The 17,808-nt window shown below is 34.8% G+C and overlaps 1 protein-coding gene across 5 annotated transcripts in view; it reads left to right on the top strand.

Moving 5' to 3' along the window:
* Nucleotides 1-17,808, top strand: part of Mipp1 (Multiple inositol polyphosphate phosphatase 1) — a 99,060-nt gene that overhangs the window by 39,170 nt on the left and 42,082 nt on the right. For 3 of the 5 annotated variants that reach the window (XM_073983160.1, XM_073983161.1, XM_073983162.1), the window contains exon 2: nt 4,430-4,469. The exons of 1 other annotated variant lie outside the window; for it this stretch is intronic. Coding sequence is in view for 1 of the 4 variants with exons in the window: in XM_073983159.1 (XP_073839260.1) it covers nt 11,009-11,045 (37 nt within the window). In the remaining 3 variants the exon portion in view is untranslated. Of the gene's footprint in view, nt 1-4,429; nt 4,470-11,007; nt 11,046-17,808 lie in introns of those variants that run through there. One more of the 5 variants, XM_073983159.1, reaches the window with a different exon arrangement.

The raw sequence follows: 17,808 nt of genomic DNA, 5'->3' as shown, positions 1-17,808 counted from the left end.
GGTTATGCAATATTCCATTGGAAAGGATATGGTCATGTAAGCGTGCTCGTGGTGGCCTTTGGCTGATATTGTTTTTAATATTAACGGCATACCTCTTTATTATGAAACAAACGTCCAATCATTCGTTTCAAAAAAAAAATAACAATTTTTCCTTTAGGGCGAAGATAACTTTAATATTATTTTTTCTTAATTTCTCTGGGAAGTTGAACTGCATGGTCGAATCTGTTTTGCAAATGAAAAAGCACATCGGATGATATTCATATTCACACAAATTTTTCTTTGAATACTAAAATAACACCTCTTATTAGAAAACCCTTATAGGGAGGACCCATATTATTATGGTGAGATGTTTGTGGGAAAATATGAATTACTCTGTTTTGGTTAAAAATTAATAATTCATATGTCTAGTAACTTTTTCAAGCTATTTTGTAATTTCTTATTTCATTTTTATTACCCAAAACATGCATGCATATCCGTTGCATTTTAATTCACTATGATTAGTAATCAAACTTCAGACTTTCCGGTGATAGCCATCAAAAGCCAAAAAGTGTAGGGATCCATTGTCTAGTCTAGTCGTCTATATTACGAAGACTCACTTAATGGAGATAGAGTCAAATTAAATTCCAAAAACTCATTCGCAAAGTACTATTGGAAGTTGCTGTAAATGTGCATGGAATTGCTGATGAGTTCTTAGGATGGTTAAGTTTTAGTAAAGGGTGAACACATCTTATTCTGTTTTTTTCTTTGTCACTTGTTTATCTGTCTGTCAGACTGTCGGTTCACAGACATCATATTGAAGGCCTTCATGTAAACGTCGGTGGATATTATTTAGTTTTGAAAATATAAAAAAATAATAAACAAAAAACGAAGGGGTAGCTAATAATAATATCCGTGTTTCGTAGACAAATTAAAATTGGATAGAAGAACTTAATTTTTTATTTATTTTGTTTTTTTTTATGTTGATGTGGTTCGTTGGACAGACACATGGACAACCTTTGGTTTGTTGTTCGATCGTAAATTAATCTATGTATGTGAATTTTCGTATATAAATATGTTGGGATGGTATGTAAAGCCCACAAACATAATTTGGAGAACTTAAATCTAAATAACCTTGATATTTGACAGTGTCTGGTGACGTTTGTCTTGACGTTGTATTTAGGTCAATGTCGCAAAGGCTTCCAGATGCTGCCTTAACAAAGATATTATATTTTGAAATGTTTTTCAAAATCAAAAGAAATAGATTCTAGATATTAATATGAAACAAAAAATCTCATTACCAATTTAGGGATCAATAGTAAAGAACATAAAAACTTCACGCAAATAAATAAATAGTTTTTTATTTGTTATGGTAACAATATATATTTTGGCCACAACTTTTTTGGTCCAACCATTGGATTCCACAACCACACATTCAATAGAAATGGTCTTCGCAAACATGATCTAAATTTTTTACAAAAAGTTTAAATCATAAAAACAAAACTCTTCAACATTTTTTTCGCTAAGTCATCGAAAAACAATCTGAATATATATTGTTATGTGATCATACATATTGTTGAAGCCACCAATGACATGATTGACCTAATACTTTGTATTGTAGGAGGGATCATATTGTTACGGAATTAGGTTTAACGGAGTCCTGAGTAGACTTTGGTTTATTCCCTGATACGATTCGCACAAAATAAAACAAGGGTCCTTTAGATTACGATTCTAATATGCTGCATTACGTAATTTATTACACTTAATCGTACACGACTTTACTAAGTTTGTTGTAAAACACACAAAGTCTGTGGTAAAGAAAATTGTGTTTTTTTGGGTGAGAGCGGGGAGGAAATAGTATATAGGGTATCTTTTCCCCTCTCCCAAAAGCTCGATTTTCTTTGCAGCATACTTTGTGCATGTGACTACTGACTAAGCACATAGCTTAACTCTACTAAGCACACAGCTTTACTTTACTTAGGTTACTATTTACTTCTCTGAAGGTTTTAGTTCGCGGTCAAGCAAATGACAATGTTGTGAATCGATTACACACACAAACGGACAGAGCATAGACTAATTAAGTATAGACGCCGGAATGTTCTCACCGAGTATGTTAGAATTGCGTGTGGTGATCAAGAAGCTCAATATAAAATGCCAAAAAATACAGCTTAACAAATATTTTGCTCCGACAAACGCCTACATAGAGTTTGGTTTTGATGGGAACTATATCCTCAGATAAAAATATCCAAGAAATTGTTGCTATTTTTTCTAAAAATTGTCTTCGAACTATTTTGAATTTTCGGGTTTGACTGATTTGACCTCGGAAAAATTGAGTAATCCTTCGTCTATACCTTCATTAGTCTATGGCAGCCAAGATCACCCATATACGTTAACGTGACTGCAACAACAACATATGTTCTTTTTATTCTCATCTGTCGTGTTTTAGGGAAGACTCGCTCAGAGAGACTAATGCACAAAATATTTTGAGCACCACCGGGGTCTATGGGCAGAGTCAATATATACGTGAGACCATAGACTAATGAATATACAGACGAAGGATTACACAATTTTTCCGCGTTCAAGTCATCAAACCCGAAAAAAGTTCGAAGACGATTTTTGGGGAAAATGACATTTTCTTGGATATTTTTATCCGATCAAAACTAACCCCATGTAGTCTTTTGCCATAACAAAATATTTATTAACTTGTATTTTTTGGCATTTTATATTGAGTTTCTTAGTTACCACTCTCAATTCGAACATACTTGGTGAGAGCATTCCGGCGTCTATGTCTTCATTAGTCTATGGTGGGAGTAGAATGGGTAATAATGAATGACGTCACAATGTAAACGAATAATTAAGCTAAAACTTAATGATCAAAACAAATATGAGAGAGAGAGTACAACAAAAACAATAGTAAAATAAAATAGTGAGTGGAAATATATATAGTATTTTTTGTTGTAAAATAGATTCAAATAAATTAATGCTTAATAAGACCTCCATCTCCAATAATAACACATCCTATTTGATTACGATTTTTGCCGTGCTTCCAAATTTTCATTGCCCAAAATATATACATATATGTACATAATGTACTCGTATTAGGACCTTTAATTATTGTCTTATTACAATCATTAGAATAATAACAAATATATCCTTTTTGGCAAAAGAGATTGTTCCACAAAAAACCGACCAATTAGGCAGTAATTTAAATTTCAAACAAAATTTCAAGACTATTTTCGCCGTGAAGCCTGCTGTTTATTTAAGTAGATAATTAGAAAGCTCAAAATGATTTTTATTATTTCAAGGTTAATATAACAATTCCTCAACAAGTAGCTCAAAATGAAATTTAAATTTCCGCATCATTGAATTTGGTTTCTTTTAAAATTTTTTTAAACATAATGTGAGAAAAATAACAAAACAAACTCTCAAAAAATCTAAATACTGCTCTTAGTTTAAATCCTAAAATCAAAATAGATTTATGTGATTTATTGAATATTGTATAAATTTCCCTGCCAAAAACGTGAAAATGTCTAAACATTGGTGGTGATTACTTAAATAAATAAACATTGAACCAGAAGATCGCTTCTTTCAATTGGTTACCACTTGTTTTCAGAATAAAAATAATTTTCGCTTGGAACCCTAAACACGTAGCATTTCTCTTACACAGCAACACACAATTCTATAAATATTCGTAAATTTGCAATGAGAATATCTTTTTTGGTGGCCAATGAACAGAAATATCAGTTTTGGTATTTATTTTTCGTTAAGAATATACAATTTTCATTATGAATGTTAAGGTTAAGTGCTGGCCAGCAAACGCAAATTATAAACGAATATTTCTTGGCAGGCTAAAGAACTTTTGTGCTTGGCCAAAGAGGAAGATAAACCGAAATGTTTTTGTTTTCTTTTCGAAAATTGATAGAATGAGGAACTAAATGTTTGATGTTTTTTATTATTCTTGGACCATTTGATGATGATTTGAAATGCCTTATTTGTTGTCAAAGTGAATATGGACCACGGCGTGGCATGTGGAACAATAGCAGTGTATATTTTTAAAAGAGGATGAAGTACATATTCTTGAAGAAAATGTAATAACTTGTATATGGTAATTGCTGTTGTTGGTACTTATATTAGAAGTGGAAACCCCTAATGGGAACGACATATCCTAATAAGGGACCTATTGGGCCCATAAATTACCTTGACCTTCCTTGTGAGAATTTTCAAATCATTCATGAAAAGTCTAATTTGGCTTGTGCATGAAATCTCTAATATTTACTCCCATTTGATATGAAATAGCCCACAGTTGTGCCATAATCAAATGCAGCAAAAAGTCATTAGCCTCAATGATGAAAAGGAACACTTATTTTATTTCATATGTTTTGAATAAACGAAAATATAGAGTATTTCATTTATTAAAACGTATTAATAATTGTGTTATTTTTATTAATTACAGATTTTGAATTGTCTGCAGTTGGAGAAATTGTAAATTGCAGGTATGTTAAAACTTAAATTCATGTCACATTTAAGCAGAATTGCGAAGTCGCTGCTGTGGCCGTAAAAAACTCTAGGAAACCCCTACTCTAGGAAAAACTTGGTGTGTGTTCCCTTACACAAAAACATGTAACAGTTTTCAAATTTATAAAGTAAAATAATTTAAAAAATTCTAAAATAGTTGAATCTTTCGGGTGCTGGAACAGATTTGGTACCTTTTTTTATTTTACGAAAGAAAGTTACATATATATTAAAGAACAATGAACCTTAAACACGCTCATTAATTTTAAGTTTAAGAACCTTTATGAACCTTTGAGTTTATATTATGATTTAAATTGATCGTCTGAAAATTTGGCAAAATACTGCTTGCCTTGACTGTCCGAGTGTTTGTTTTAAGCTAGCCCAGTTCTTACTGTACTTACCATAATATTTATTATGGGGTTTCAACACGGTATGGTTTTTACATATTTGTGCATACCAACTGTCACTTTTTACAAATCTAAAGTTTGTAGTACACATGGTGTGAACCATACAGAAAATTCAATGCATCAAAGTGTTATGTGCATACATATCTATATGTCTGTGTTTAGACACACAAATTTCTCGGGAAAGTAAATTGAGTTTTTTGGGAGAGAGCGGAGAGGAAAGAGCTCCTCAATACTCCCCAGTGGGAAAATGGAAGCAATGGTAAACGAGGAGGTAATGCATAAACACTACGATTTATTGATTCCAGAATACATTATTGTTAACACGGTGCATGTCCTAGGAAAATAATGCATTCCTTTTGTTTGCCTCAGTGATTCATAAGATAATGCATTCAATATAATACATTTTTGGACACTATTTCAAGAATACATTATATAATTGATTATTTATTTAATTTATTCCCCCATAATAGATTAAAAATATGTATTTTTTAAAAATATATATTTTAATTAAATTTTTTATTATTTTATATTTTATTATTTTTTATTAGTAATAAACATAGTTTTATAAATATATGCACGTATTCCCAGAATACAAAAACAAAATCGAGTGTATTTCAACTGTCAATTCCTTTGCGTATACGTCAAATGAAAACTCATCCGAAATCCATTGACTTTCATTTGACGTTTGACTAATGGAATTGACAATTGAAATCGAGCGGATTTCTTAAATGTAAACCAACTATTAAACTGTCTTAATTTAGTCAGATGGAATGCCTTTTTAATATCTTTTTGTATTCTTTCTCGTCATATCCTTCGCACGTTGACACTTCTGTAATAAATAATTTATATTAATATTTATGTTATAAAAGTATTTAATTTGCAAATGTTGAACAATTTTACTTACTTGTTTTCATTTGATGTATGCACTTGCACAACGTTTTTTATACCCTCAGCATTTATGCTAACGAGGGTATATACACTTTCATACGGGCAAAATGTGCCTCATCGAAATAATGGTTTTAGACCCGAAGTATGTTTGGACGAAATGTGTTTCAGACAATTTGGAGTCGATTGAGCAATGTCCGTCCGTCTGTCTGTCTGGCTGGAGCGCACGATAACTCTCGAACGGATGAACCGATTCGGTTAAAATTTTGGCTTTCGTAATATTTTACCCAAACTTAGTTTAAGTTCGAAGATGGGCTATGTCGGTCCACTCCTTCCGGTACCTCCCCCACAAAAGTTCGAAAATGTTCGGAAAATTTGTGCGCACCAGACTTAAATAAGGCTTCAATTTGCACTCAATCGGTCCACTCCTTCGGGTACCTCCCACACAAAATTTCGGAAAAGTTCAGTTTAGGGCCATCTCTCGAATCGCTTTGATTTTTGTTGTAACAACTTGTATTCACTGCCCTCCATACGACGGTACAAGTTTCAGGGGCAAGTCCATACTTCTAGAGAAATTAGGCTAAAAGTTGCAAAAAATCCCTATGAAACCGTGTGAGGTGGCTGGAGCGCAAGATAACTCTCGAACGGATCTGCCGATTCGGTCCAAAATTTGGCCTTAGTAGTATTTTGTCCAAACATAGTTTAAGTTTGAAGATAAGCCATATCGGTCCACTCCTTCAGGTACCTCCCCCACAAAAGTTCAAAAATGTTCGGAAAAATTGTTCGTACGATAACTATTGAAGGGAATGGCCGAATTGGTCTATACTTTACACATCCTAATATATCTACCAGATATAGATCAGGTTCAAATATGGACTATATTTGTCCACTCCATCCGGTATCTCCCACACAAAATTTCGGATAAGTTCACTTTAAGACCTGGTATCGAATCACTTTGATTTTTCTTGAAGCAACTTGCATTCGCTGCCTCAATTACGATGGTAAAAGTTTTTAGGCGGAAGTCCATACTTCTTGAGCAAACAGCCCGAAGAGTGTAAAAACCCCCTATGTCACCATATGTTGCGGCTGGAGATCCACTTCCATAACGATCAATGTCGATACATTCCTTTTAGTATCTCCCCCGAAAAACCTTTTATCTTTAATCCTAATCAACATTTTTTGTCGTTTCAAACGCCCATCATTTTTAAAACCTATAAATACATACATACGTATTTTGGAAAAAATTGTTTCAATATACACAGGCTGAGGGTATATCTCTGTCGGCAAAGCCGACTGATACTTTTTTACTTGTTTTATTTGATATTAAACGCCTCCAACGTCGCTTTGAATACATTTAAAAAACGTACATCTTCACCGTCACACGAATGAAACAAAACTAAACACATTTACAAACTTAAACAATGACGCGACATGAAGTCGTCCGAAAATAACGGGACACAGAATCAGGAAAAAAAATAAACTATGAAACTACACATTCCATCATATACAGATTCTGGAATATAGACGGTAATCAATTTGTAAATTTCGTCAAAAGAAATTACCATTTCGCTTCAATTGGGATGAATAATATAATGCATCCTATAACAACAGTGTTATAATTAATTTTTGCCCAAATTGCATTCTTTTCTCGATTATTTTTGACAAATTCTATAATGTAAATCATATAATGCTATAAGTTATTTATTCTCAATGTAATATATTCTCCATTTTCCCACTGGGTCTTTCCTACCTCCTATTGCCTAAAAACTGAATTTACTTTCCCGAGAAATTTGGGTGTCTAAACACGGACTTTTTTACGAATAGAACGCACTCTATTCTCGTCTGTACAACCAAAGGTAAACTGCTGTTTTGTTTGTACGCGATATAAATAAAGAAAACAACAGAAAACGAATGAAAAATAAAATTTTGCCGTGCAGAAAAAGTGACAGTGCCTATGCATGAATATGTAAAAAAATACCGTGTAGAAAACCCATTACAAAAATTGAATACATTACACTGATACCTCGATTTGCGTTGCCTCGATTTGCGTTAACAAAAAAATAATAGATTTTGTTCCGAGTTGCGTTACATATTCGATTTGCGTTATATAAAAAATAATATATTTGGCATTGAATATCGTGAAGAGGACATGGGTTCTTAACGTCACACGATAAAACAATCAGAAAAGATTTTTTTATTTTACATTGCCTCGGAACATGCATTAATTAGAGGGACAATCACCATCGTCTAATTACCGCAGAAAATATTTTTAAAATTCACTCAAATAGCAGAAGCATAGCAACTTATAACCAAAGCAATTGAAATGTTTGTGGACAAGGATTCAGAAAGTAGCAGCGGTAATCCAAAATAGGCTATGGGAGATGCAATTAATTGTTATAAATACATATTTTTACGAACAAATTTATTCGACCAAAAATAAAACAATTTTTCTCAGAGAAATAAAAGCTATAAATCATTCGCATAATGCGACGATTTTTTATTATATTTTAGTTGGTTTTTTCGTAAAAAGACTGATTTTGATATTCTTTACATAATAATAATATCATTGACATAGCATTGGTACAGTCAAATGTTAACAACCACCTTCGATTGAATTGTTATGCAAAATTTAGAAGAAAAAATTCTAAAATACAATTTTGGAACCAATTAACAAATTCTTCACACAAACGCGTGGAAACATGTGTTTCAATGTGTTTCGCATTGCGTTGAAGTTTGTCGGAACCAATTATTAACGCAAATCGAGGTATTAGTGTATTAGGAACAATGTTTTTAGTATTCGACACATTTGCTATGAGACAATGTCTTAGAATACCAACTTTACTTCTGTGATGGGGCCTGCTGGACTCCTATGGAATACCACTTGGTTTTTCTTTGAGAAATCCTACTGATTTTGAATAAGTAGACCAACTCTCCGTTTAAAGAGTTTTATAGCAGTTCTTTTGATTTGCTACGAAAAATCATACTGAAAAGACATAGATTGGGTTATTGTAATTCAATAAAATTCAATAAAAATCTCATACAGAAACTGATTAAAAAATCGTTTGAAAGTGGTTTATGGGTGAGGGTTTCCTATCGAATTACCTTATATATAAGATTTTATTTAATATTAAATACAAACTCATCAAAGTATTGTTGCGGAATTCGATTTAACTTAATTCCGCGTAGACGTTCTTTTATTCTCCGATACGATTTGACTTTACTTCGCTCAACTTCACTTCGTTACTAAGCACACAGCTTAAGTCATTCAGGTATTCAGGTTAGTCTTTTTTGTAAATATTTTTACACAATATGCAATTTGTATGTAACATATCGATGCCTTACTTTCTCAACCTCGTATCTTAAAAAATGCGATTTTGACTTGTTTATATGATACGATTGCTATTTTTGTATTTTGTTAATGCAACCACGGTTGCCGCCAGTTAAAAAAAATTGTCTACCAAAATTGTCCGAAAATGTTACCAACAAATTAAAGCTGTGTTTTTACTTACCTGAGGTTACCATTTGTTACCATTTTTAACCTGCAAAGCGTTCCTTAACCCCAAAAAGTGGTAAAACTGGCAGCAATTTTTAAGAGAGGAGAGAGAGCACATATGCCTTTCTCTTCTACCACAGGCTACCAGACAAATTTCTGCAGGTAAAAAATGACAGAACTGATTTTTCGACTTTTATTTTACGTTTATTTCACAATGAAGAAAAAAAAATGGAAGAAAGACAGAAGAAAAAGTCGAATGCTGACAAAAGTAAATTGAAAACTGTGAAATAAAAGACGAAATTTGATTTTTTATGTTTCTTTTTGACATTGCTACCAGATCTACCATTTTTCCGTTTCTTTACTTTTCTGGTAAAAATGTTCATAAGAGAGCAATTTTGAGAAATTTTGACACTTTTCTCTTTTACCACTCTTACCTTTAACAAGTAAGAAAAACGTTAAGTTCGGTCGGGCCGAACTTTCTATACCCTCCACCACAAATTTCAGCCATTTCGGTGGATTAATGTGGCCACAACCTTCAAAATACCGAAATTCGGAAGGTACCGTTCTATGGGGGCTATATGATGGCGTGGACCTATACCTACAAATTTCGGGGGGAAAGTTTTATACGCCTAAAGAAGACTAAATACCAAATTTCAGCCATCTCGGTGTGATAATGAGGCTAAAACGTTCAAAATATCGAAAATCGGGAGATATTGTATTATGGGGGCTATATCAACACGTGGACCTATATAAACATTTTATGGTAGAAATGTTTCTTAGCCTCTGGAAACACAAAATACAAAGTTACAACCGATTCTTTGGTCAAATGGCTCTAATACATTCAAAATATATTAAAATGACGCGTACTTTATAAGGGGCCTTATGTGGGGGCTATACCAAAACGTGGACCTATAACCCAACTTTGGTAGAAATGTTTTCTGGCCTCTGAAGACACAAAATACCAAATTACAACCAATTCTGTGGTCAAATGGGTCTAATACATTCAAAATATATTAAAATGACGCGTACTTTATATGAGGCCTTATATGGGGGCTATACCAAAACGTGGACCTATATAACCCAACTTTGGTAGGAATATTTTTTGGCCTCTGGAGACACAAAGTACCAAATTACAACCAATTCGGTGGTAAAATGGGCCAAATATCTTAAAATGACGACGCGTCACGCGTCATTTTGTATGGGGGCTATACGAAAGCGGGGACCTATATAGCCCGCTTTCAATACCAAAAGTCCTACGTAAATATAACATATTTTCCCAAAATTTCATCAACCTACGTCAATCCGTTAGGACGCTAGAGTGATTTCCACAGACGGACAGACGGACGAACATGGCTATATCGATGTAGAATTGCACGCTGATCAAGAATATATATATATATATATATATATATATATATATACTTTGTGGGGTCTACAATGATTATTTCGAGTAGTTACAAACGTAGTGACAAACTTAATATACCCCCATCCTATGGTGGAGGGTATAAAAAAGTAAAGGAACAAAGCTTAAATTTGCCATTTCGTTTCTTACACATCGAACTATGCATCGGAATCCCTGTAAAATGTATGTATGTATATTTTCTAGATCAAGGCATATTTACAGTGTTTTATTTAACTTGCTTTGGTGTCCGTTTAATTCAAATCTTGTAACTAATTTTTAACACAGTTGCAATTGACTAATCGAACTAAAACTTTGCACTTTTTTCAGATTTGGATGACAATACAAGAATATGAAACCAAAACCAATATGGGTAAATTTTTTCCTATAGCCCCCATATAGCGGTACCACCCGATTTAGTCCAAATCTAGTAACTCATTTTTAACGCAGTTGCAGTTGACAAATCGAACTGAAACTTTGCACACTTTCAGATTTGGATGACAATACATGAATATGGGTCCATTTTTCCCTATAGCCACCATATATTTTGTCTACATTTTTAGCCCGAATTAGCTGTCATTTGGATTTTGGGATTCCCAATGATACAGACATTTCCCAACCAAAAATTGTGAATTTAGGTCCAGGCTTTGGTATAGCCCCCATATAGCGGCACCACCCGATTTCAGGCACTCTGAGGATTTAATCTTCATTTTTAACCCGAATTCTCTGTAACTTGGCATTTGGAGTTCCCAGTGGTACAGAAACTTCTCCACCAAATATTGTGGACATAGGTCCAGGTTTTGGCATAGCCCCCATATAGCGTTACCACCCGATTTCAAGTGTTTTAGAAATTGTATCCTAATTTTTAGACCGAATTGGCTGTAACTTGGCATTTGGAGTTCCCAATAGTATAGAAGTTTCTTACAGAAACTTAAGTTTCAGTGTTTTATTTTTAAATGCACTTAAAACTAGATTTCGATTTCGACTGTCAATTCCATAGCATATACGTCAAATGAAATCGAGTTGATTTAAAACTAGGAGTTATTTGACGTATACGCTATGAAATTAACATTTGAAATCGAGTGGATTTATAAATCTAAACGTATCCTTAGCCTCAATAAACATATTGTTTCTCATGATGGAATCTCTCAAAATCAAACGCTTGTATTTAAATTAAAAATGGTGAAAAAATATGAGAAAGAATATATTTATTGAGGCTAAGCGAAAATTATTTTCTAGTTTTAAGTGCATATAACGGTTTCTCCAGATTTTTGGTATTTTGAGGATTTTAGCAAAAAATTTTCACCGTACTACCTGTAATTTGACAGTTGAGTACCTAGTGACAACAAAATATCACCTTCAAAAACTGTGAACAGAGGTCTACGTTTTGGAATAGCCCCCATATAACGTTACCTCCCAGTTTTCGGTATTTTGAGGATTGTAGCTACATTTTGCGACCGAATTCCTGTAATTTTCCGTTTGAGGTTCCCAGTTATCATGTTTTGGTATAGCCCCCATGGAACGGTACCTCCCGATTTTCGGTATTTTGAAGATTTTTGCTACAAATTTTGACCCAACTATTTGTAAGCCGACATTTGAGGTTCCCAGTGGTCACACAACATCTCCACCAAAAGCCACCCCCTCTTTAAATTGTCAAAGTAGGTCCATGTTTAGGTATAGCCCCCATATAACGGTACCTCCCCATTTTCGGAATTTTTGACCCAACTATCTGTAATTCGAAGAACTGTCCACATTGATACATGTATTGGTAGAGCCCCCATATAAAGGTATATCCCGATTTTCGGTTTTTTGGATTTTAGCTACAATTTTTGATCCAAGTATCTGCAATTCGACATTTGAGTTTCCCAGTGGTCACAAAACTTCTCCACCATAAACATATACTCGTACACGGTATAAAAAGTTGGGCGGGGAAACATAACACGTTTTTACTTGTTTCTAAATTATTAAATAAGTTCCAATTTACATTAAGCCATTTTCCTTGCGGTAGCACCCGATTTTCGGTATTTTGAAGGTTTTAGCTTCATCACACCAAAATGGCTGAAATTTGGTACTTAGTCTTCGTTGGGGTACAAAACTTTCCCCCAGAAATTTTTCGGTATAGGTCCACGCCTTCATATAGCCCCCATAGAACGGTACCTCCCGATTTTCGGTATTTTAAAGGTTGTGGCCACAATTATCCACCGAAATGGCTGAAATTTGGTACTTAGTCTTCGTTCGGGATATAAAACTTTCCCCCAGAAAGTTGTCGGTATAGGTCCACGCCTTTATGTAGCCCCCATAGAACGGTACCTCCCGATCTTCGGTATTTTAAAAGTTGTGGCCACAATAATCCACTGAAATGACTGAAATTTGGTACTTAGTTTTCGTTGGGGGTGTAAAATCTTCCCCCAGAAATTTGTCGGTATAGGTCGACGACTTCATAAAGCCCCCATAGAACGGTACCACAATAATGTACCGAAATGGCTGAAATTTGGTATTTCGTCTTCATTTGGGACATAAAACTTTCCATATGAAATTCGTCGGCATAGGGGGTATTCAACTTTCTCCTCTTAATTTGTCGGTATAGGTCCACGCTTTCATATTGCCCCCATAGAACAGTACCTCCCAATTTTTGGAATTGGCTCCCATAGAACGGTACCTCTCGATTTTCGGTATTTTAAAAGTTGTGGCCACAATAATCTGCCGAAATGGCTGAAATTTGGTACTTAGTCTTCGTTGGGGGTATAAAACTTTCCCCCAGAAATTTGTCGGTACAGGTCCATGTCTTAATATAGCCCCCAATACAACTCGTGGTGGAGGGTTTAACAAGTCCGCCCCGGCCAAACTTAACGCCGTTCTTACTTGTTTCATATTTGTTGTGGTTTTATGGTAGGTGCTTGGAGGATGGACGCAATGGAGTAGTGCTCCTTCATTCAGTTTGTTGTCTTTTTAGTTAGACCTGGCAAAACCTGGTCATTTGTAGTGCTTGTCAATTCTCATAATATTATACGTGACATTTATACCAAAATTATGTATGTGGAAAGTCTATACAAGGATTTTATACGATCAAATCGAAAATTTCAGTAAAAGGTTTTCTGGGCTGACAATCAACGACTTTTACAATATTGAGGAATTTCGCAAGTTGTTTTTGTTTGTATGTTTGGAGTAAACGATGGTATTTTTGAATTTGCAATTGGAATGCTTGAACTTAACAATTGAATTGTTGGAACAAAAATAGATATTGTTGTTGCAACAAATGCGAAATTTCTGCGTGTAGTGAAAAATAATATACGAATATCTACATATGTTTATAATAATTTATACTTTTCCTACGAGTCAATAAGTCGCATAGAAGAGCTCGCAATGACATTCGCATTTATTTGGAGCCACATTTGCTCCCCACTACACACAATTTATTTTCCCCATACATAGTTTACAATCCATGAACATAGAGAATACCTTCTTTGCAACGGAAAGGAAATTATGGCACACGCATAATTTCTCTGACCCAACATCGTCAGCAGCAACATTGTCATCAGAATTTCAATGATAAATTTACGCCACCAAAATGATTGACTGACTGTCTGGTGTCGCACATTGACAGACAAAAAAGGCGAGTATTTTCATGTGTGTGCACGCGAATGAGTGAGGGCGCTAGTGTGGGCCACTGAAGTGACTAAACTATTCATAGAATTGACATTAATTTTGTTGACCCCAAGTCCGTTCATTTATATCAATCTGTCGCAGATAGGCAGTTTTTTGCATTTGTTTTTTAATTTTTGCTCTTTAGTTGATTGAGAATGGGAGGGCGGAGGAAGGTAAGCCCGTAAATCAAGCGGATCGAAGTATTGGGTGTTGGAAGCAAATAACTTCAACTTGAAGATGAAAACAGAGAAGAACATGTTCGAAGAGGAGAGTAGTAAAAGTTAGCATTTCTTCTATTGTAGTTTAGGGAGATTGTTGGCTTGTTATTGAAGGGATCAATGACAGATTTCAGTGAAAGTTGCAATAATGACTGTTTGTTTGGATCCATAACCCGCCCATGTTTTTTATGTTTTTTCTCTCTGCTAGACTTTGATCCCCGGGTTTTTTCTTCTATATTCTGTGTAAACATTTTGCTTAATATATTTAATTAATAGATCCCCATTTAGAAATGCAACAATTTATTTGCGCACTCGGTGTGGAATCACCAACCACAAAAAGAAATTCTTCCGTCACCGAAATGAAATATTTTATTCGTACAGAAAATTTTGTTAATTCTAATGATGACTTTTACAAGAATTTTTCATAGCGAAAAAGAAACACTTTTAATCGATATTTTTCCTCCCAAGCGGTCATTCATATGATGACGCTGATCGTGTTCGTGGTTGAAAGAGATGGCGACCTAGAAATATCAAAAATAGTTTTTTTTGTTAAGAAATTTAGTTGTTTTTGCTTGGATATTGCCAATGAAAGAAAAACACCCAACATTTGTCCGCAATTATTTTTTTTATGATTTCTTGTTTTTGCGATTTCGTCATTTTCATTTGAATTGAATCGTAACACAATGATTTTCTCTTATGGAAATTTGAAAAGCAGGCGAGGTGGAGCAAACGATGTGAATGACGACTCGAAACGATTGAATGGCATTTTGCAAGAAATAATGGAATTTTAATTTATGGCATGATATATTTAATTCTATGCAAAGATAGGTCAATGATTGGGGGGAGATTCATGCATGTTTGTGTTTTTGTTATTATAATTTGATTTGTTTAGTATTAAAATCTTCATTACCAATTTGAAATCAACAAATTTCCAATATAATTCCTGCGACTTTCGGTGGGAATTGTAGGGATCGATTTATTTTCATCGGTTATGTCAACTGCATGGAGACTTTCTTTTTCATTGCTTCTCCCTGTAGATACTTCCCATCTATTTATATCGAGTATGAGTTCATAGTTGCTGTAGCAGTCGTTGACGCTAGACGGAATATGTATGGTAAAGAATACTAACAAGAGTCTTGGATCAGCCCCTGCAATGGATACCTGAAAATGTGTTTATAGATGATGTCCTCAATAATTATACCCTTAGTCTTTAGACTAACGGGGGTTCATAAATTAGGGTTATGACTTTTTTACAACCTCATAACCCTGTATCATAGCGTGATGAGTTTCTACATAATGTTATCTGATGTAGAAATCTTAATTATAAAGTGATTCGGTGAAAAAACGTCACGCACAAAATGATTTAAAAACTTGAATTTAGAAATATGGGCAATCTTGTGAAGTCTCTTTAAGTAGATATATAATTGAAAATAAATTTTAGAGCCGCATGAGATAACCAAACTGACATAACATTTGTTTATCATAAAAATTTCGTAAACGCTTTTTTCAAAAACATAATTTTTTAACAAAAAACCAGAAAATGTAAAATTGTTTCAAAGTGGCCGGTGCATGTCTTTTTTCAATATTTGAGTGGAATAAACGTTATTTTACTTATTAGGAGGCTTAGGTTAGCTTAGGTTGAAAAGAGGGGCGAATATAAGAATCGCCACATGCCCGTATGGGACATACACTTAAGCCAGTATAGGCCTGTTGTGCGCTCTAATTGCGGAAGCCTAAGGGGAATAAATTTTTTATTGCTTAATTTATTAAAAGAAAATAAAATTATCAGTTAAGAAATTCTGTGCCATTGACATAATCTCTTAAGTTTTTGAACTCGCTTGCCCTAATTTGGTGGAGTTCTGGTATAGTGTTATTTCCTAGAAATTGGTTTCTTAGCGTCGCGAAGGCTGGGCAATGACAGAGATAGTGTTCCAACGTTTCGTCGTCCTCTCCGCATGCTCTGCATTCGCTGCTTTCTACACAACCGATTTTGTGCAGGTGTGCTTGTAGCCCTAGGTGTCCTGTAAGGATGCCTGTCAGTCTACTAATGTATCTAGGCTTATCGTAGCTTGCTCTCTGGCTTGCCTTGCCAAGGAGTTGGCTATCTCGTTACCCCTAATCCCTTTATGTCCTGGTACTCATATAATGTTAACAGAACCATGGTGGGAGTAGTCGTTGATTGATTTTTTACACTGCAGGACAGTTTTTGATTTCACCGTCTTGCTTGTTATTGCTTTAATTGCCGCTTTACTGTCCGTTAGGATGTTTACAGTGATTGGCCTTGTGTTAGCTTTAAACCAGTTCAGACACTCTGTAATCGCTCGGATTTCGGCCTGTAGGATCGTATTATGATCCGGCAGGCGAAGGGAGATTCTAGTTTCCTGGTCTTCGATATATAGACCCAGACCCGTTCTCCAGGGTTCCATCGATCCACATGTTCCTGTCTGGTATTAAAATTTCACACAAGGCGGATTCAATTGTTTCAGGTATACGGTCTGATACAATATGATCTATTGACTCACCCGTTGTAACCTGTAATATGCTTTGGTGGTATGTTTGGTGGTCTCTTACGATCCACTCGCTCATCGACTTAAGTCTTATAGCTGCGATGGCTGCCTCATACCTTACCTGAATTTCTATTGGGTGGACAAATAAAATTGTCTCTAAAGCCCTAGTTGGTGTAGTCCTCATTGCCCCACTAATACTTAAGCAGCACGTTCTTTGGACTTTTTGCAGTACTTTTACGTTGCATTTCTTGCCCGTAGCTGTCCACCATACCACAGAAGCGTAAGTTAGAATCGGTCTAATTACGCTTCTGTATAACCAGTGTGTCATCCTAGGATTGAAACCCCATTTTGAGCCTATAGCTCTTCTGCAGGTTGACCAACATCTGTGGGCTTTATTAGCCCTTTGTAGAATTACTCCCAGGTACTTAATTGTTGGAGAAATGTTTATCATCTTATCTAGGAAAACGGGTTCTTCGTAAGCTCCTATTTTCGTTTTCCTAGTGAATAGACATAATTCTGTTTTTTTTCCGGGTTGACATTTAGACCGCTCGGTCTAGCCCAGTTGTATGCTATTTTTAGAGCAGTTTCGGCCCTTCTACAGAGTATATTTGGATTCTTTCCCCTAAGGAGTTCCCCTAAGGGTCCAAATCCTTCGTCGGTTAAGATCCTTAGTAGACTATTTATGGTGGTAACCCATAGGAGAGGTGATAGTATTCATCCCTGTGGCGTCCCCTGACCAACTTTGTCTCTTTTTGTTACGTCTTGT

This window comes from Musca autumnalis, unplaced genomic scaffold (genome assembly GCF_047663935.1).
Source record: "Musca autumnalis isolate F117 unplaced genomic scaffold, ASM4766393v1 scaffold_4, whole genome shotgun sequence".
NCBI lineage: Eukaryota > Metazoa > Arthropoda > Insecta > Diptera > Muscidae > Musca > Musca autumnalis.
This window is presented reverse-complemented; position numbering and strand designations above follow the sequence as displayed.